Source organism: Vigna angularis, chromosome 9 (genome assembly GCF_016808095.1).
Source record: "Vigna angularis cultivar LongXiaoDou No.4 chromosome 9, ASM1680809v1, whole genome shotgun sequence".
Lineage (NCBI taxonomy): Eukaryota > Viridiplantae > Streptophyta > Magnoliopsida > Fabales > Fabaceae > Vigna > Vigna angularis.
The window spans coordinates 18758575-18775299 of NC_068978.1; the positions used below are offsets into that span (position 1 = coordinate 18758575).

A 16725-nucleotide genomic window follows, 5' to 3' on the forward strand; every position below is an offset into this window, starting at 1 on the left:
GCAGAACGCTGCCCTGGTGCAACAGAACACGACCGCTTTACAGCGTTTAGAAGCCGCACGTGCAAGCTCTGAAGCGACTCAAAGACAATTGGTGGAACTATTAGCAGCTACTAGAAGTACAGCCGGAGCGTCCACTTCCAACGCTACACATCAGACCGACTGGAGCTTAGAGATTTTCTTACAACATCATCCATCCAAATTCAATGGAAAGTGCCTTCCTGATGAGGCAAATCAGTGGCTACGTGATATGGAGCGTATCTACAATGCCAAGAGGTGCCCTGATGATAATAGACTGGCATTCACAGAGTATCTCTTGATCGGGGAAGCCAGTCATTGGTGGACGAGTATGAAGATGATTCTTACGGACGCCCAAAGTCTCATCTCGTGGGAAATATTCCGAAGTAAGTTCTATGAGGAGTATTTTCCAAATAGCGTACGTTTCGCTAAAGAGGTGGAGTTTCTCCAGTTGGTGCAAGGTGGGATGTCTGTATCGGAGTACACCAACAAGTTCAAGCACTTAGTGAGGTTCAATACTATGGCTACCAGTGAAGAGTGGTAGTGTTGGATGTTTGAAAATGGGCTGAGGAGTGATTTGAAGTTGCTGATTTCCAGCCTATGCATTAAGTCTTTTCCTACCATGGTTGAGAGAGCCAAAGTATTGGAGAAGAACGTGGCAGAAGTAGAACAGCAGAAGAAGCAACAACAGGTGATTAGGGGACCGGTCTCGTCTAGAAGCAATCTGAATCTGAGGAGGACGCCCTACGCTCGCCCCGCGTTGCCTTCAAATGCTGGGGGGTCTCACACTCAATCAGTGGTTGTTGTCGGACAGTAGGGGAGAGTAAAGTGTTTTCAGTATGGGGGACCTCATTACCGTTCGTCATGTCCTCAGTTGGTGGGAGGAAAATATTGCACTCGCTGTAGGAGAAATGATCATCTGAAGAGCGAGTGTAACATGGGGGGTAGAGCTGCAATGAGGCCATCGAACGCTGGAAGAGTTCAATAAGAGAGAGGTGGTCGAGTGCAAGCGACTGGTCGAGTGTATGCTATAATGGACGAAGCAGCAAGCTCAGGTACACTTATCACCAGCACATGCTGATAACAGTTGAAAAACTGTTATTTTCATGCTTAAAATTAATACTAAAAGCAACCTTTAGACTTAGAAACTAGCTTGAATTCAATACTTTTATCTATATTTTCAGAAATAAGAGAGCTGGACAGGTTTATGCTTGATTTGAGTGTTTTTGTGCAGGTTTTAAGGTGAATTTAGTGAAAGAAGTGAAGAAGGAGAGAGATAGAATTAGAAAAGGAATCAAAGAGTGCAAAAAGAGAAGTCGAAGGCACCGCTCAGCGGCATTTTACCGCTGAGCGGCACTCAGGAGGTCACGGGAGGTCCGCTGAGGGGCAAACTGGCCGCTGAGGGGAAGAAAAGTGAAGCGAGGTCACCGCTGAGCGGCACTTTTTGGGCTTGGGCTTTTGTAATCTTTTGTAACTCTAGAATAGTATATAAGGACTTGCACGTCCTAGGGTTAGACATCTTTGGCAGAAACGAGGTAAACACTCTCTCTTCCACCCCTTTGAAGGAGGATCTTGGATGTTCAGGCTACCTCTTCACCTTTTCAGGGTTTATTCTTTCATACTTTCATTGTAATTCATCTAGGTTCACCATGAATATGGTGAACTAAATCTTGTATGTTTGTTGGGGAATCAATGTAATCTCTTGAAGCTCTCATATATGGAATTTATGCTTGCATCTTAATCTAAGACTTATGCTTTCTTTCATCATTAGTTAGGGTTTTTCCTCTTTGCTCAATGCTTGCATTGTTTAACTCATTCTATTGCATGATTATTGGTTTTGTCGATACGGACACGTACGGGGAAGTCTAGATCCGGGGAATTTCTCCCAATGTTATATTGGTTGTCGTTAAGCTCCTGCACTTATGAACTAATCATTAGGAATGCTAGGAATTGTATGAACTATTTGATTAGGGAGAAGCCATCTAGAATGGTACTTTAGAGAGTGGCATTAACAATGATGATTTGAATGTTGAATTCCTAAAATGTATGAGAGTGGATGAGATGAAATTGACCCCCAACAACATATTCATTCATATATTTCACTGAAAGTGTTTATCTTTTGTCTTTGCCATTGATCAAACTTCATGCATACATGTTTATTTCTCTCATTTTGCATATAAAACTCCAAATATTTCGTTTGTAAGTCCTAGCTAATCAACAAATCACATAACTAAACTAGGCCGTGAGTCCTTTGGGAAGAACGATACTTGGTCTTACCAAGTTTATTACTTGAACGATTCGGTCATACTTGCCGATTGTGAAACAAGTTTGTGACATCATATTTTGGTGCTTACAAATTTGTCCATCACATGCTTACTATATGGAAAGTCTTGCTATGTATTATTTGATTCGGGAGCAACACACTCCTTCATCTTGAAGGCATGTGTTGAGAAACTGGGTTTAGCTGAAAGTGAGATGCAGTTCGACTTAGTGGTGTCAACCCCAGCGACTGGTGAGGTTAGAACATCTACTATGTGCATTAGATGTCTTATTGAGGTGGAAGGGCTTAGATATAAGGTGAACCTCATTTGTTTACCTCTTCTAGGTTTAGAAGTGATTCTAGGAATGGATTGGTTGGCTGCCAATCACATTCTTATAGATTGTGGTGAGAAGAGATTGGTATTTACAGATGAAGAAGAAGAGTTATCTGTGACGCTCGGTCAGCTCAAGGAAGATATCATGGAGGGCACCAGCTGTTTTCTGATAATGACGCACGCAGATGAGAAGTGTGAAGATTTAAGTCATGAACGATCGTCCAGTAGCAAGCTGAGTGGAGGAAGATCTGTTGTCGACGAATTCCCAGAGGTCTTTCCGGATGAAGTACCCGAACTACCTCCTCCTCACGAGGTAGAATTCACCACTGATTTGGTGTCGACAGTAGGGCCCATTTCTATTGCACCATATAGGATGTCACCAGCAGAGTTGGTCGAACTCAAGAAGCAGATTGAAGAGTTAATGGACAAGCAGTTCATTCGGCGAGGTGTTGGAAGAAGAGAATCTGGTTGAGGTTGAAGTGAACACCGAACTGTAGGATGTTCGGTCAGTAGTTTAGTTTGGTTGTAAGGTGGTCGTTCGATCACCTTCCCCTTTTGATTTGTTATGACTGTCCGATATTTGACTTTTGTAAATCGTTCGGTCAGAAGTGTACCCGTGTGCAGTTTTAATTTCTCGTACTGCTTTGTAAGGCCGTTTGGCCATAACCGTAAGCTCTCTTTTAGTGTAAGACTGATCTGAATTACTATTGAATGTGATTATTCTATTATATAGTTTTAAACTGTATTTTTGGGATGTTACACCTGCGGATACCCGCAAATATTTAAAAAATATATTTTTATAAAATATTATAATAAAACTTAAATAAAATTACAAAAAATATATAAAATATAATATATATATATATATATATATATATTAAATTAAATATAAATTAAAATTTAATTTTAATTATATTTAACCTTATAAAATATAAGTTAATGTTAATTTTAATTAAATTTAACTTAAAAAAATACAAATTATTTTTATTTTTATTTTTTGCGGGTAGCGGATATCTGCGGGTACAAATAATATAATACCTGCACCCAACCCGCTACCCGCAACGCGCGGGTAGTAAATATTCGTGGATACCAACTATCCATCGCGAATTTTATCCATAAATATCCGCGGGCACGGATTTTTTTTTATCCCTAACTTCGGTCATTCGATCCATTCGACTTAACACACAATCATATCCGATCAGTCATATCTCATCCTATCATTACACTTATGTTTTTCTCTTTCCCCATATCTTCATGTTTTCATTATTAATGAAGAAGAAAACGAACATAAAAAATCAAACGCGCACAAGAATATAAACTAAAAATATAATGATAGTTGAAATTAACCATCATAAAAGAGTGAATACTATGGTTATTCAAATGCAATTATCGTTATATTTTGATTTTGATAACAATTTTTATGTAACCTTTATGATAAAGTTGAATAAATTTTTAAAATTATCGTCTATATGAGAATGATCGTTATATAGGATTATCGATTTAGCACTTTGCACTAGTATATATGAAATCTATTTTGCACACTTAATTGAATTCACGAATGCTTGTGTGCTTCTCTTATATAACCTAAATATGTCTTTATCAGTTACTAAAATCTAATCTTATTTATTATTATTAATTTAATGTCATACTTTTACATCTAAACTATCTAATAGTGTACTTTACAAGTATTTCTATAATTTACTCAAATAAAAATGTCAACGCAAACGAACTTTTTTCCTAACTGGAGTACACCTTTAAAAAAAATATTGGCATTCTTACATTATTGGTTGGCATTATACAATAATAGTAGATAGCGACAAGTTCCTTTAACATAATTTACAAATCTTGATCTTTCGCACTCAATATGTATTTGGTCGTTCATGTGTCCTTCTCATAGAATTATGAATGGTTATTCCTTTTTTGCACTTCGTTCTTTTCATATACACCAATCATTCTATACACTCTCCATATTTAACATGTAAAAATAGTCAAGGATGTATTAAGCTGGCTTAGTACTAGAAGAAATATTGATTATAAGACACATAATAAAATTAATCACGGTTAATTTTTGTAAAAGGAAAACACACACACACGCACATACATATATATATATATATATATTTATAATTCAAAGGTTAATTATAGCAGCTTTCTTTCAATTATTTTTGTGAATAAAAAATAGTATTGTTAATATTTAACAACATTTTTAGGAGCGAATATTAATTAAGGATTTTAGTCTCTGTCTACCTCTGAATCACCTTTATTCTTGACAAATAAAATATTATAAACCCATAGACGTGATAAAGTACATTACACAATTGGACAAAAAATAGCTGTGCAGCATATACACACATATATATATATATATATATATATATATATATATATATATATATATATTAATTGTTAATGTGAAATCTTTTCTGTTAGGTGGCCAGTTCTTGCAAATAATAATATTTCTTAAAATGTGTAGACTATTCAAACTTGGTTAGTATCTCGCTTTATGCTCAAACAAATTGAACATGACATGAATGATGGTCTTATAATTTTTCTATAATCACTTGTCAAAAATTTAAAAAAAATTCAAAACTAGTTTTGGATAAACTAAATTTATCTTATAATAAAATAAAAGTTCTTTCATATAACATTTTTAAATGTGTCAAAACTATAAGAAGTACCCAAAAACTATTATTGCTTATTCTTTGCATTAATATCAATTTTCCTCACAAAAAAGTCACTTTATATATCCATTATTCATGTACTGTATCCAAACACTAACCATTCTTAAACTTGCTCAAAGATGATTTTATTCCATGGTACCTCAAAAGAGGAAACATAAATAGAAACAGAGTGGCATACTGAAGCCTTTTTCAAGAACAACAACTACAATGATCAAACTCCACAACATCCTTCAAAATACACAGTTAGTGGTAAACATAAACGTTGTACTCAATTGTGTTGTTCCTGGTTTGGGGATCAAAAGTGAGGGTGGAGGACTCAACATAGCCCCTGGCAAATCTGAAAACACCAGTGCCGCCAATCACAGGCATCTCTCTCACCTTGTGAGCGATGGGGCTTCTCCCCACGAACGTGATGGTGCTACCATTGTACTTCCCTTCGGTCAACGCGAAGTTCATAATCACCAAAAGGGCAAACTCTTTTTGTGAAGCAGAGGAGTACAAACCTTCGGCACTCCCCACAACCTTTGAGTACAACTCGGGTCCTAGGGTCAACACGTTGTCGAATATTCCCACAGAACCGAAGCTGGTGGTTGTGGTGTACTTTGGTTGTGGTGGAATGATTCTAACCGAGGAAGGGTTGCTTCCACTGAAGATTTCGTGCCAATAGAACCTGAAGTGGCTAAAAGTGTGCTTCTTCTTGTAGCTTAAGGACTTAGGATCTACTGACCCCACGAAACCTGTTTCTTTTTCTGCTGAGATGGAGAGGACATAGCAGGAGATGACAAGGAACGCTAAGAGGAATTTGGTAGCCATGGTTATGGTGGTTAGAGAAAGTGTAGTACATGAAGAGCAATGAATGCAAGAATTTATAATGTGGGAAGGAATGGAGTAGGTGTGTGTGTGTGTGCTTGAACTTCTCTTGCATGAGATTAATTTAACCTACCACCTTAATTGTAGGAGAAAGACAATGTAATTATATTTTGGAGTTTATAGTAATAATAATAATACAAAGGTTTTTGAATATAAAACTAATTTAAGAACTTTGACTATTGAAATCTTACATAAAATAAATCTAAAAAACGTATATATATATATATATATATATATATATAACTAAGAATAGATGATATTTTAAAAGTCAAATTTATAAAATTGAATTAAATTTTTAATTAATTTTTTAAAATAATATAAAATTTATTCAAAATTTATCTTAACAAAATTTATTATTTATTAGACTTATCATATTATTCACTAATAGATAATTATCAAATTATTTATTAATATATAATTTCATGATTATGAGACTATTTATTATGATTATAAGATTATTTATTAATATATAATTTCATGTGTAAAATGCAAGTCAACTTCTTAATATTCTTAATATTAAAATATGAATAAGCTCATGATAAAGGAGAAAAAGACTTGTTCCAACCAAACTCTTTAAATTTTGACCGGCTACAAGCTTATTGATTTCTCCAATAATATAAACTTTTAACCACTTGTAATAAAATATAATTTTCAAAAGATATAAAGTTTATTTATTTTGCCTTTTATGTGACATCGTGGTCAGAGAAACTATAAAAGGGGTGATATTTGTCTAGAATATGAAGGCGTGGAGATGACAATTGAAAAACATATGTTTGGTTAGAGTGTCATTGTTTTGTTTTTCTTCTGAAGAAATAAGAAATACTATACATGAACATGGACAATGTCGTGTTTGTTTGTTGCAATGTAATTATTTAATGGGTTTGCACTTGTATATGTAAGCTGGATTATTATAATAACCGACCACGCCATTTGCCACCACGATTTATGGGAAATATGTACATGTTGAAGAGAGTTTGAAGTTTTTGGAGAGAGGGAAAAAGATGAGAGGAGAGAGGGATACAATGGAAGAAGAAGAGAGTTGAGCATTGTAGATTTTTCAAACGGAAAGAGAAAGTACTATGGCAATACCTCACTCTTTAGAAACTAAAAGTTTTTACTTTAGAATAAATAAAAAGTAATTATATCTTGTACAGAATAATCATGATATGAAACTAAGTGTATTTATTGAATAAGTGTATTTATCGAATTATAATATTTTCATTATTCATGTCTATGTTTATCGGAATTGAATCATAATGTCATTGTTACGTATCATTGTTTTTATTTTTGTCTTATTTGTTTTTTATAATTGAATAGGTAATCCTTTATTTAAAATTTTAATTATTATATTTAAACATTCTTTAATTCTCAGTTTGATTACATATTTTGTGTTTAAATATATTTTTAATTCCTAATTTCAGAATTTTCTTTTGTCCTTTAATATTTTTTTTCCACAAAATTTCATCTCCTAAAAGTTAAAATGTATTTTTAGTTATTTTAAAAAGAGTTAAATATATTTGTAATTCTCTAACTAACGCGAAATTTGAATTCGTCTTTATTCAAAACTTTCACACATTTTACATATTTTAGACTAATATTTGAATTATTTATATCATTTAAAAATTATTATTTAAAAGTCAATTAAGATTTAATATTAATTCGAAAACAGTATAATTGTATTAAAATAATTATATTCATTATTTTTTAATTTGGAAACTAAAATATATTAAAGTTTTTAATTTTATATCAATATTCAGATACTAAAATCTAATCGTTTTAAAAATATCAAAATCAATTATTTTTCTTTAAGAAAATTAAAAACACAATGCCATCTGTGAACATAATCTAATTGTTTTTTTTTATAAACGAATTTGAGCCTCCAATGTTTTTATTTTTTATATAATTTTTTGTTGATAAAAAAAATGTGAACACAGTCTAAGAAACGAGAAGATTATTTTTTTTTGCAGTCTTCAGTCATCCAAATTTCATTTCTTATAGAAAAATACACGTAGTCCATTTTCTCATCAATGTTAAGCTTTAATAAAAATTGTTAACATAAATTAAAAATAGAAACAAATATATATATATATATATATATATATAATATTTTATTTTATATTAGATTCATTAATCATAAGTCGCATTAGTGACCTATCCTCCGTTCGTCACTTAAAGAGCAATACTACTATATTAAACGAAAAACATCAACACATTTTTATAAGTCTTTTTAAGGACAAAAAGCAATTATATTTTTCTGGAGTTTACTAATATTGAATAATAAAAGTTTACTTTCTCTTATTAAGGCAATGTCCCCACCAAAGTTTGATTTTAATAACCAGTAAACAAAACGCGCTTTGGCTACAATGAAAAGCTTGTCAACAAAATAGAGTAGTCAACCTTAAGTGACAATTTCTTATTAAGTGATTTTTTTTCCAAGAGAAAAAAATCATTATAAATTAAAATGATCGGCATACAAACTAAAAACAAAACATAAAAAAATATGAAAAATATATTGCACTCCTTCACTTGGGCAATGACTAATTATGAAACACTATTTTTTTTATTCTGCCGACAGATAAACTCATAATTCCAAAATATATGTTAATTACCCTTTCGTAATAATCAAATAGACTATAATCTAAAGTAGTTAGAATTGCCACCTTGGTCTTATTAATTATTTGAAAAACCAGCTTTACTTTTTCCTTTTTAAATCATCAATTATTTAGTCCCACGTTCTCTGTATCAGTACATGTTATTACTTTAAGATTTTCAAATCAGAGGTAGTTGCTTAATGTTAAATAACATTTTTTGTGTTCATACCAGCTCTGGGAGTTAAGATAAAAATGCTCCAAATTCTTATTTTAGATATTGTAAATTTTGAAGCAAGAAGAATAAATATTTAAGCCGTTTTGAGTTTCAAATTCTAAGTAAATTTTACATGTTTAAAAAATTAAAATTAAATTATAATGTATAAATGAGATTAAAGTTATATTTAAAATTTATCATTTTAATATAATATATTAAAAAATAATTAAATATTTCTTTTTTCTTTAATCCTTTGATATGTCCTTTTTAAAGACAAAACGAAACTTTAGATTTTCAAACGGACAAATAGGTCAAAAAGGGTGAATGATTATAAGGATGTCATTCTCATTAATTTATTCATTAATTAAGTTTCCACTGTTACGCAAACCTACCAACTTATATTCTTCTACGTCTTATTTCTTTGAAAACATAGGTGTTTATCTTCTTCTTTTTATTGGCACCACATTTATTCCCATTATCCTAGAAGCATACCAGAACTACGTTTCCACGAAACTAATAAACAGGTTACAGGAAGACCAATAATGACACATATCTAAAGTTGACTAGGATTCTTTTTTTCTTGTTATATAATACCTTTCAACCTTTATTTGTTCATAAAATTTAATTTAATCATTCTACTTTTAAAATGTTTAATTTGATATTTTCAGCTTTTGTAGAATTCAATGTAACTAACCCTTTTGTCTAAATTAAGCCAATTGCATAAGTAAAATTTAATGATGGTAGCAAATTTATATTTTGTTCAAGTTTATGATCACCACTAAACGATAAACGCTTAACGACCGCTTTTATTTTAGGAAAAAAAATGTAAAGACACTTCAGAAACCAACATTTCAATAAGTTGGTATTAAAAATAAATTATTATAATAAAACTATAGAACTTTACTAGCATTTTCATATCATGAAATATTATTAATTGGAATAATAATTTAATATAATATTTATAATGTTGAATTTTTAACTTTGAAACAAATTTAAAATTAAACTGTTATATCAATAAACTTTACATTAGTACAAAATACCCAAACGACCAAAAATGACAATTGATTCACAAAAAAACATCGGGGTTTATTGCATCGTATCTTAAGAAAATTTTACAACGTTATCTAAACTACATATATTACATTTTTCAAAATATAGTCTAGACCAATCTAGATCTAATAAAAACATTGAATTTATAATTTATTTTAACTATATAAACTAAACTAGATTTATAATTTTTCCAATCAAATTTAAATTAGATTAAATTCACATTTTCAATTTATATTGTATTCACTTTTTCAATTAGATTAAATTCAGTATGATTGGTTTAATATATCTTAATATTAGATTTATCAATTATGAATTGGATCAACTTGACTTATCTAATGTTTTGGATAATTAGGCTCAATATTCGATCAATGCTAACTTAACTCGATCTTTGATCAAGTTTGATTAGACTTAACTTTTGATTATGTTTGACTTGACTCGATTTTCAGTTGGTGTTGACTCTACTCGACTTTTAGTTGGGATTGACTAAGCTTGTCCTTTGACCGCAACTGACTTAGCCAACCTTTAGTCGTATATGACTCAACATACCTTCGGTTGATTTGGCCGACATGCAGGGCTTACTAGGTCGACTCGGTCAACCTTCGATCGAGTTGACACAATCAACCTTTATTCGAGTCAACACAATTAACCTTCGGTCGGGGCTGACTCAACTCGAGTTTTAGCTAAGTCCAATTTGGTCAACCATCGACTAAAGCTAACTTGGTTTTCCTTTGACTGGTGTCACTCAATCGATCTTTTATCACAGCTGACCAAATCAACTTTATGCTCAAATTTGTAACTCGGGAATTAATTTTGCTCCTTATATATTTTAATATGTTTTTCGAAGAATAAGCTAGATAATTCATGATTGATTTATGTCAATAAGAAATTAAATTGTCTTTTTAAATATTTAGATATGATTTTCTAAGAATAAGTCAAACAATTCATAGATTGACTTATTCTCTATAATTTCATATTGCAGGTGTTTCGGTGTCTGGCTCCGAGACTGCAATCCCTCCTTCTTCCGATCGGTTGTCGCTTGCAAGAAACACTCCGATGCTCAAGTCAGATTTAGTTTTAGGGAGATCAAGGTGATAATAATTCAGAAAAAGATGTTTTACCTAGACTTAATAATCTCATATTTATAGACCTGATTCTTAATAATAACAATTAACTGCTAATCAATTCCATATCAATGCAGTATATTTTATTTTCTATTGTTTGTTATTTGGTTATTAAAGTCATACGTTCCGTTCCTCATCGCATTAATTGACCTTTAATATTTATCAATTGTCGACCAACTATCTCCCTCGCCCTTCCGACTTAACCGATCGGCCCAACTCCTCGTCCGGCTAGGCTTCTTTCAGTGGCTACCGAGTACACTACAACAAGATATTTTTTAATTATGAGTATGAACAAGATCCTTTTTAAAAAAAAAAACATTATAAAAGCAATCATAACCATAATTTATTGAGAAAAAATACTGTGGAAAACTAAAAAAAATGGTCATTGTAACTAAATTTGAATTCCGGAATGGTTAAGTGTGGAAAAGGTATTAACACCCATAACATCTGTTGAAAGACAAATCTCTTTAATTAAATCTCTTTAATTAAGTGTGGAAAATTAATGTAACTTTTTAAAAGTTTTCTTTTCCAAAAAAATCAAATATAACATATAAATATTAAATGATAAAGAAAAATACGTTTAAAATTTTATTTTGACTCGACAAGTATTAACTTTACTCTATGAGAAATCAGAATTATATAGATTTAAAAAACAAAACTATTAACATTCTTTTAATTTCAGAAGTTTTATATTTTTTCTTTTAATTATCAAGTGAATCTGGAATTCAATGTGATAAAAATATAATTATCAAACAAATCTAAAATTTTACATGATAGTTAATAATTTTAAAAACTACAATTATCAAGTATGAAACTTAACATGATGTAATAATTTTGAAAAGTAAGTCCAAAACATAATATAATAAAAAAATGTAATAAATCCGAGAATGGATATGATAGTTAATAATTTTGCAAACTGTAATTATCAAATAAGATAAGTATGAGAGTATAATAATTTCCAATATGATTGTAAAAAGTTTGTAATTTGCAAGTTTGTACCCGTATAAAACGTGAACATGCAATATGTCAATTAAAATATGAAGCATTGAAATAGAGAGAACTGGAACAGAAACTAAGAAAAAAAGGTCAGAAAAGAGAACAAGCTCAGCCAAAACCTCTGAGGTCGGCAACCTGGCCTAGCCTGGTCAAAACACATGAGCTTGGCAGCTTAGCAAAGTCAGCCAGCATGGTTAGCTCGGCAAGGTCGGCTAGGTTAACCTGGCCAAAACAAGTGAACTCAACAGCCCGGCCAAAACTCTAAGCTCGGCAGCCCAGTCAAAACACATGAGCTCGGCAATCCAACAAGGTCAGCCAGGCTAAGACATTCTAAGCTCAGCAACCTGGCGGTGAAGCCCGACCAAGACATCCTAAGCTCGGTAGCTTGGTCCTATTGGTATTTACGAAAACTGCTACTGCCACAGTCATGCTTAGTTCAATCTAATCACACCCACTCTCATTCACTCACTGTTATCTACAAATAATGGGTTCTATCACTCAACCAATCTCACCACTGACTCCCTGTTGTTGAAATTAAGACTAGGTTTCACAAACATGGACATTGAACCCACTTTTAATTCAAACGAGTATTCCCTTTTTCTATTTCTGGAATTTTCCTATGGCCAATTACTATAAAAGACTCTTTCAATCAAATCGAGAAGAAGATGATAATAATATACGCAATTTGTATTAACCTTCAACAAATCCTAATACTAAGTACATCAGAAGAAACCCAGAACATGTATCAGAACTTAAACAAAGAAGAAGATGATAATAATATGTGCAATTTGTATTAACCTTAAACGAATTCCAACCAGAACATGTATCAGAAATCAAACAGAGAAGAAGATGATAATAATATGTGCAGTTTGTATTAAGCTTCAACAAATTACAACCAGAACATGTATCAAAAATCAAACAGAGAACATATACCACAGAACCAAAAAAAATGAACTAGCATTTTGTGAATCTTTTTCTTTCCTTTTCAGGTTTATAAGCTTGACCACTTGTGATTCACCTCTCGTTCGTTAGAGCTACTTGGAACACTTTTGTCAATAGTTTCTTTATATAAATCCTCCACCAAAAAAGGACAATCTTTATCATTCATAGTTGTGAAATTTGAAAATCTTAGGGAAAACTTTCTTCTTCACAACAACATGAGTGATCATTGACAACATTTAAGTTTGCATGATGGTTTTTGGGATCATAGTAGTTTACATTATAGGTATAGTGGGGATGAGTTGCATTTAAGAGTTGAGAATGATATTCCACATTTTGATAGTTAACATGATCCTTTGTCATACTTAGCTTGGGAGAAAAAGATTGAAAAACTTCATCCATTCATTATTAGGTGTTGTAAATATCATATAGTTAGGTTGTGTACTTCTAGGTTTATAGGGCATGCATGTGAGTGATGGCATAAAAGAGAGTATGGTGTTAAAAGTGGTAGAAAATCACCAATTAGAGATTGGTATGATTTAAGAGCTTGCATGAGAAGAAAATTTGTTCAACCTTCTTTTAAGAAAGATAAAAAGCTTAAACATGAAATGAGAGAACTCATGGAGAGATAGATAATTGATTGGAAGTGAAAAAAAGTTCTTTCGTAGAGAGGAAGAGTTTAAAGAGAAAGTTGATAAGCTCTTGACAGATAAGGAGAGAAGAGATATTGAAAGAAAAAAGAGGAACAAATACAATTAGAGAGAAGGAAAAGAAAGCAAAAGAAAAAGAGAAGGAAGTCTAAGAGCTAAGGAAGAACAAATTCTAAAAGCTAGAGTTGAAAAAGCTCTAAAAGCTAAAGAATAGGAAATAAGAGCTAGAGTAGAAAAAGTTGTAAGAACTAGAGAGGAGGAATTCCTAAGAGTAAGAGTGGAAGAAGCTAGAAGAGTTAGAAAGGAGGAAGCTAGAAAAGAAATGGAGGAGAGAGAAAAGAAAGAGAGAAAAAAAATGAGAGAATAGAAAGGGAGGAGAGACAAAAGAAATAGAAAGAAGAAAATGAGAGAATAGAAAGGAAGGAGAGACAAAGGAAAGAAAAAGAAGAGATTGAGAGCAAAGAAAAGGAAAGGGAAGAAATCCTGCTCAAAGAAGAAGTGTTACTCAAGGCAACTCCCATTCCCACAATAATAATTGAGTCAAGAGTTTTAAAGGGAGCTTTCCAAACTTTGAGCTCTTATCCTTTTATTAATGATTCTAATTTCTTAATTCCAACCTTGACTCTTAATTTTTTTTAACTCCACTTTCACTCCCCATTTTTTTAAACTCTTCAATAGAGTTTGAAAAATTACAATTTGAGTTGTTGTTGCCTAACAAGTTACAAATAACTCAAGGTGGACAAAAACATTTTCGTAAAGTAGGTCTTAGTACTTTTAAAGAAAAGTCTAAAGAAACTAAAACAAGAGGTTGTCAGTGCTTTAAGTATTTTGAAAGAGGGAACATTTCTTCTAACACTAGTACAATATTTGGTTTTAAACTCGCAAAATATACATCGTTGCACACTAAACCGCTGTCTATCAAAACGCGGTGGCAAAAGTGAAATTAAGAGGACCTTATAGACCTCGGGTGCATACAGGACTGAAGCAGAAAAATGTTACGACCTCGGTTGCAGGAAGAATCGGTGCCTAAAACCCACCTACCAGTTAATATACCTCGGTTACATACAGAACCGAGGCATAAAGCCTCTGTCAGCACGCTTCTACGGCATCGGTCCCTCTTGGACCCGGTGTCAAAAGATACTTCGGCCTCGTTTTGACCGAAGCATATAAGCCTTGGGCTTGGACATCCGAAACTTCTCCCCAAATGCTCTTTCAAGCCATGAAAACCCAGCATACCTCTCCCATTTTTCTCTACGCCACAGTCGTTCCTTGAGCTGCCTGCCTCGTCGCCGCCGGAGCCACCACCATCTCAGATCTACAGATCTGAAGAGTAAGCGATGGCCGGTAACGATGAAATATCTCAGATCTACAGATCTGGCCCGACTTCCGCCCGTAAAGACCCCTCCTCCATCCCCAACGTCTCCGAAGCCATAGCCTCACTCAACTCTACCCTAGAAGCCAACTCCCCGAGAGAGAAACGTCGTTGCTTCTTCGCGCCACGTCTTCGTCGAGGCCAGTCATCGGAGCCGTCATTGCTCACGTTGGAGGAAGTGACGCCATGTTTTTTGCTTATTGGTGATTTAGGGTTGATGACGGCGGTGCTCTGTGGTGCGAAGGAGAGAGAGAGAGAGAGAGATTGGTGGAGTCGTAATGGTTCGGTGCGAAGGAGAGAGAGAGAGATTGGGGGAAATATCGCGGCGGCGTCTTGGTTTTCTAGTGGTTCTGTGGTGGTCCGATGCCTTTTTGTTTCCCTGTTTCTGGTGCCCTCTTTCTGGTTCCTGTTTCTGGTTCCTCTTTCTGGTTCCCTCCTTTCTATTTCTTGCAGGTTGCATCTGGAGAATGTCGTTGGAGAAGAAGACTTCAGAGGGTGGTCTGTTTTGGTCTGTTGATGGAAGAACTAAGATGCTGGCTTCTAATGCAGGATTCACACGAAGGATTCACCAATTGGGGATTAAGGGAAACGTTTGATGACCGAAAAAATGGAGAAGGTGAAAACTCAAGAATGGGATGAGCAATGCGGGCAAATTGGCTGTGGAAAAAGCACATGAATTGGGAGTTGAAAATATGACGATCTCGTCGGCGGTGATCGGCGGCGTCCTGATGGGGAAACCGGGAAGACCATACCACCTCGGTTCAAAGGGAACCGAGTTCTAATCCTATATCGCCTCGGTTCACAACAACCGAGTCATAAAAATGCAGGCTTTTTACCTCGTCCATACATGCTTCAGGTCAAGAACCGGTGCCTATAGGGCTAAAGTAACCGGTGCCATTGCCTCTGAATGCACTAGTGTGAATATCCACTTAGTAAAATCTGTATTTAGTGTAGTGAAAGAGTAATGCTTTTAAAAGATCAGCACACTCAAAGCTTGGATAACTCTCATTCTTCACCTAGTGAAAAAAAAAGTTTTAGATTCTGTAGAGAAAATAATTTTTCTTAAGGAAAATGACTTCAAAAATACAAAAATGCTTTTGATCAAGGTTGTATCCGAGTCAAATTAATAAGCAATTAAATGCAGTATAGACTAAAAAGTGACTCCTAGGTCGTCTCTTAAGGACCAAACATTTGTTGAGTCATTAGATCAAACACTTGGTGGGGATTGGGGGGGTTCTGGACATTTTTGTGATTTAAAATCTAACAAACTAAAGCATAAATTCAAACACGAATTAAAAACGATTGATCACTAGCTCAATTCCATTGTTCCAATCACAGATTAACAACAATTAAACACTACTCTAACCCCTAATCGAACACAAGCTAACTAACTAAGCAAAAACTAACCATGTTTTCATAAGAGCGAATTAAGCAAACGCTTTGCTCAAATTCAATCAATTTTGCAACAAACAGTTTCATCAAACTAAGCGAAGATTAAACACCAATTAGGAAACTAAGCGTATACCCAATCGCAAGCGCAAAACAAATTCAATATTGAGCCAAATTATAACAGCAAAAACACACTTCCAACTCAGAAATTTCATGGAAACGATGCAATTTTGCTAATGACCA

The 16725-nt window shown here is 33.4% G+C and overlaps 2 protein-coding genes across 2 annotated transcripts; one reads left to right on the forward strand and one right to left on the reverse strand.

Moving 5' to 3' along the window:
* Positions 1 to 637: 637 nt before the first annotated feature.
* On the forward strand, positions 638 to 3081 carry LOC108346600 (uncharacterized). The gene is made up of 3 exons (XM_017585667.2): positions 638 to 814; positions 2455 to 2527; positions 2621 to 3081. Exons 1-3 carry the CDS (start codon positions 638 to 640, stop codon positions 3079 to 3081), a joined length of 711 nt encoding a protein of 236 aa, XP_017441156.1.
* Positions 3082 to 5399: 2318 nt separating this feature from the next.
* LOC108347186 (dirigent protein 22) lies at positions 5400 to 6139 on the reverse strand. Its single transcript, XM_017586346.2, has one exon. It carries the CDS (start codon positions 6101 to 6103, stop codon positions 5534 to 5536), a length of 570 nt encoding a protein of 189 aa, XP_017441835.1. The 5' UTR covers positions 6104 to 6139; the 3' UTR covers positions 5400 to 5533.
* Between the last annotated feature and the right edge of the window lie 10586 nt (positions 6140 to 16725).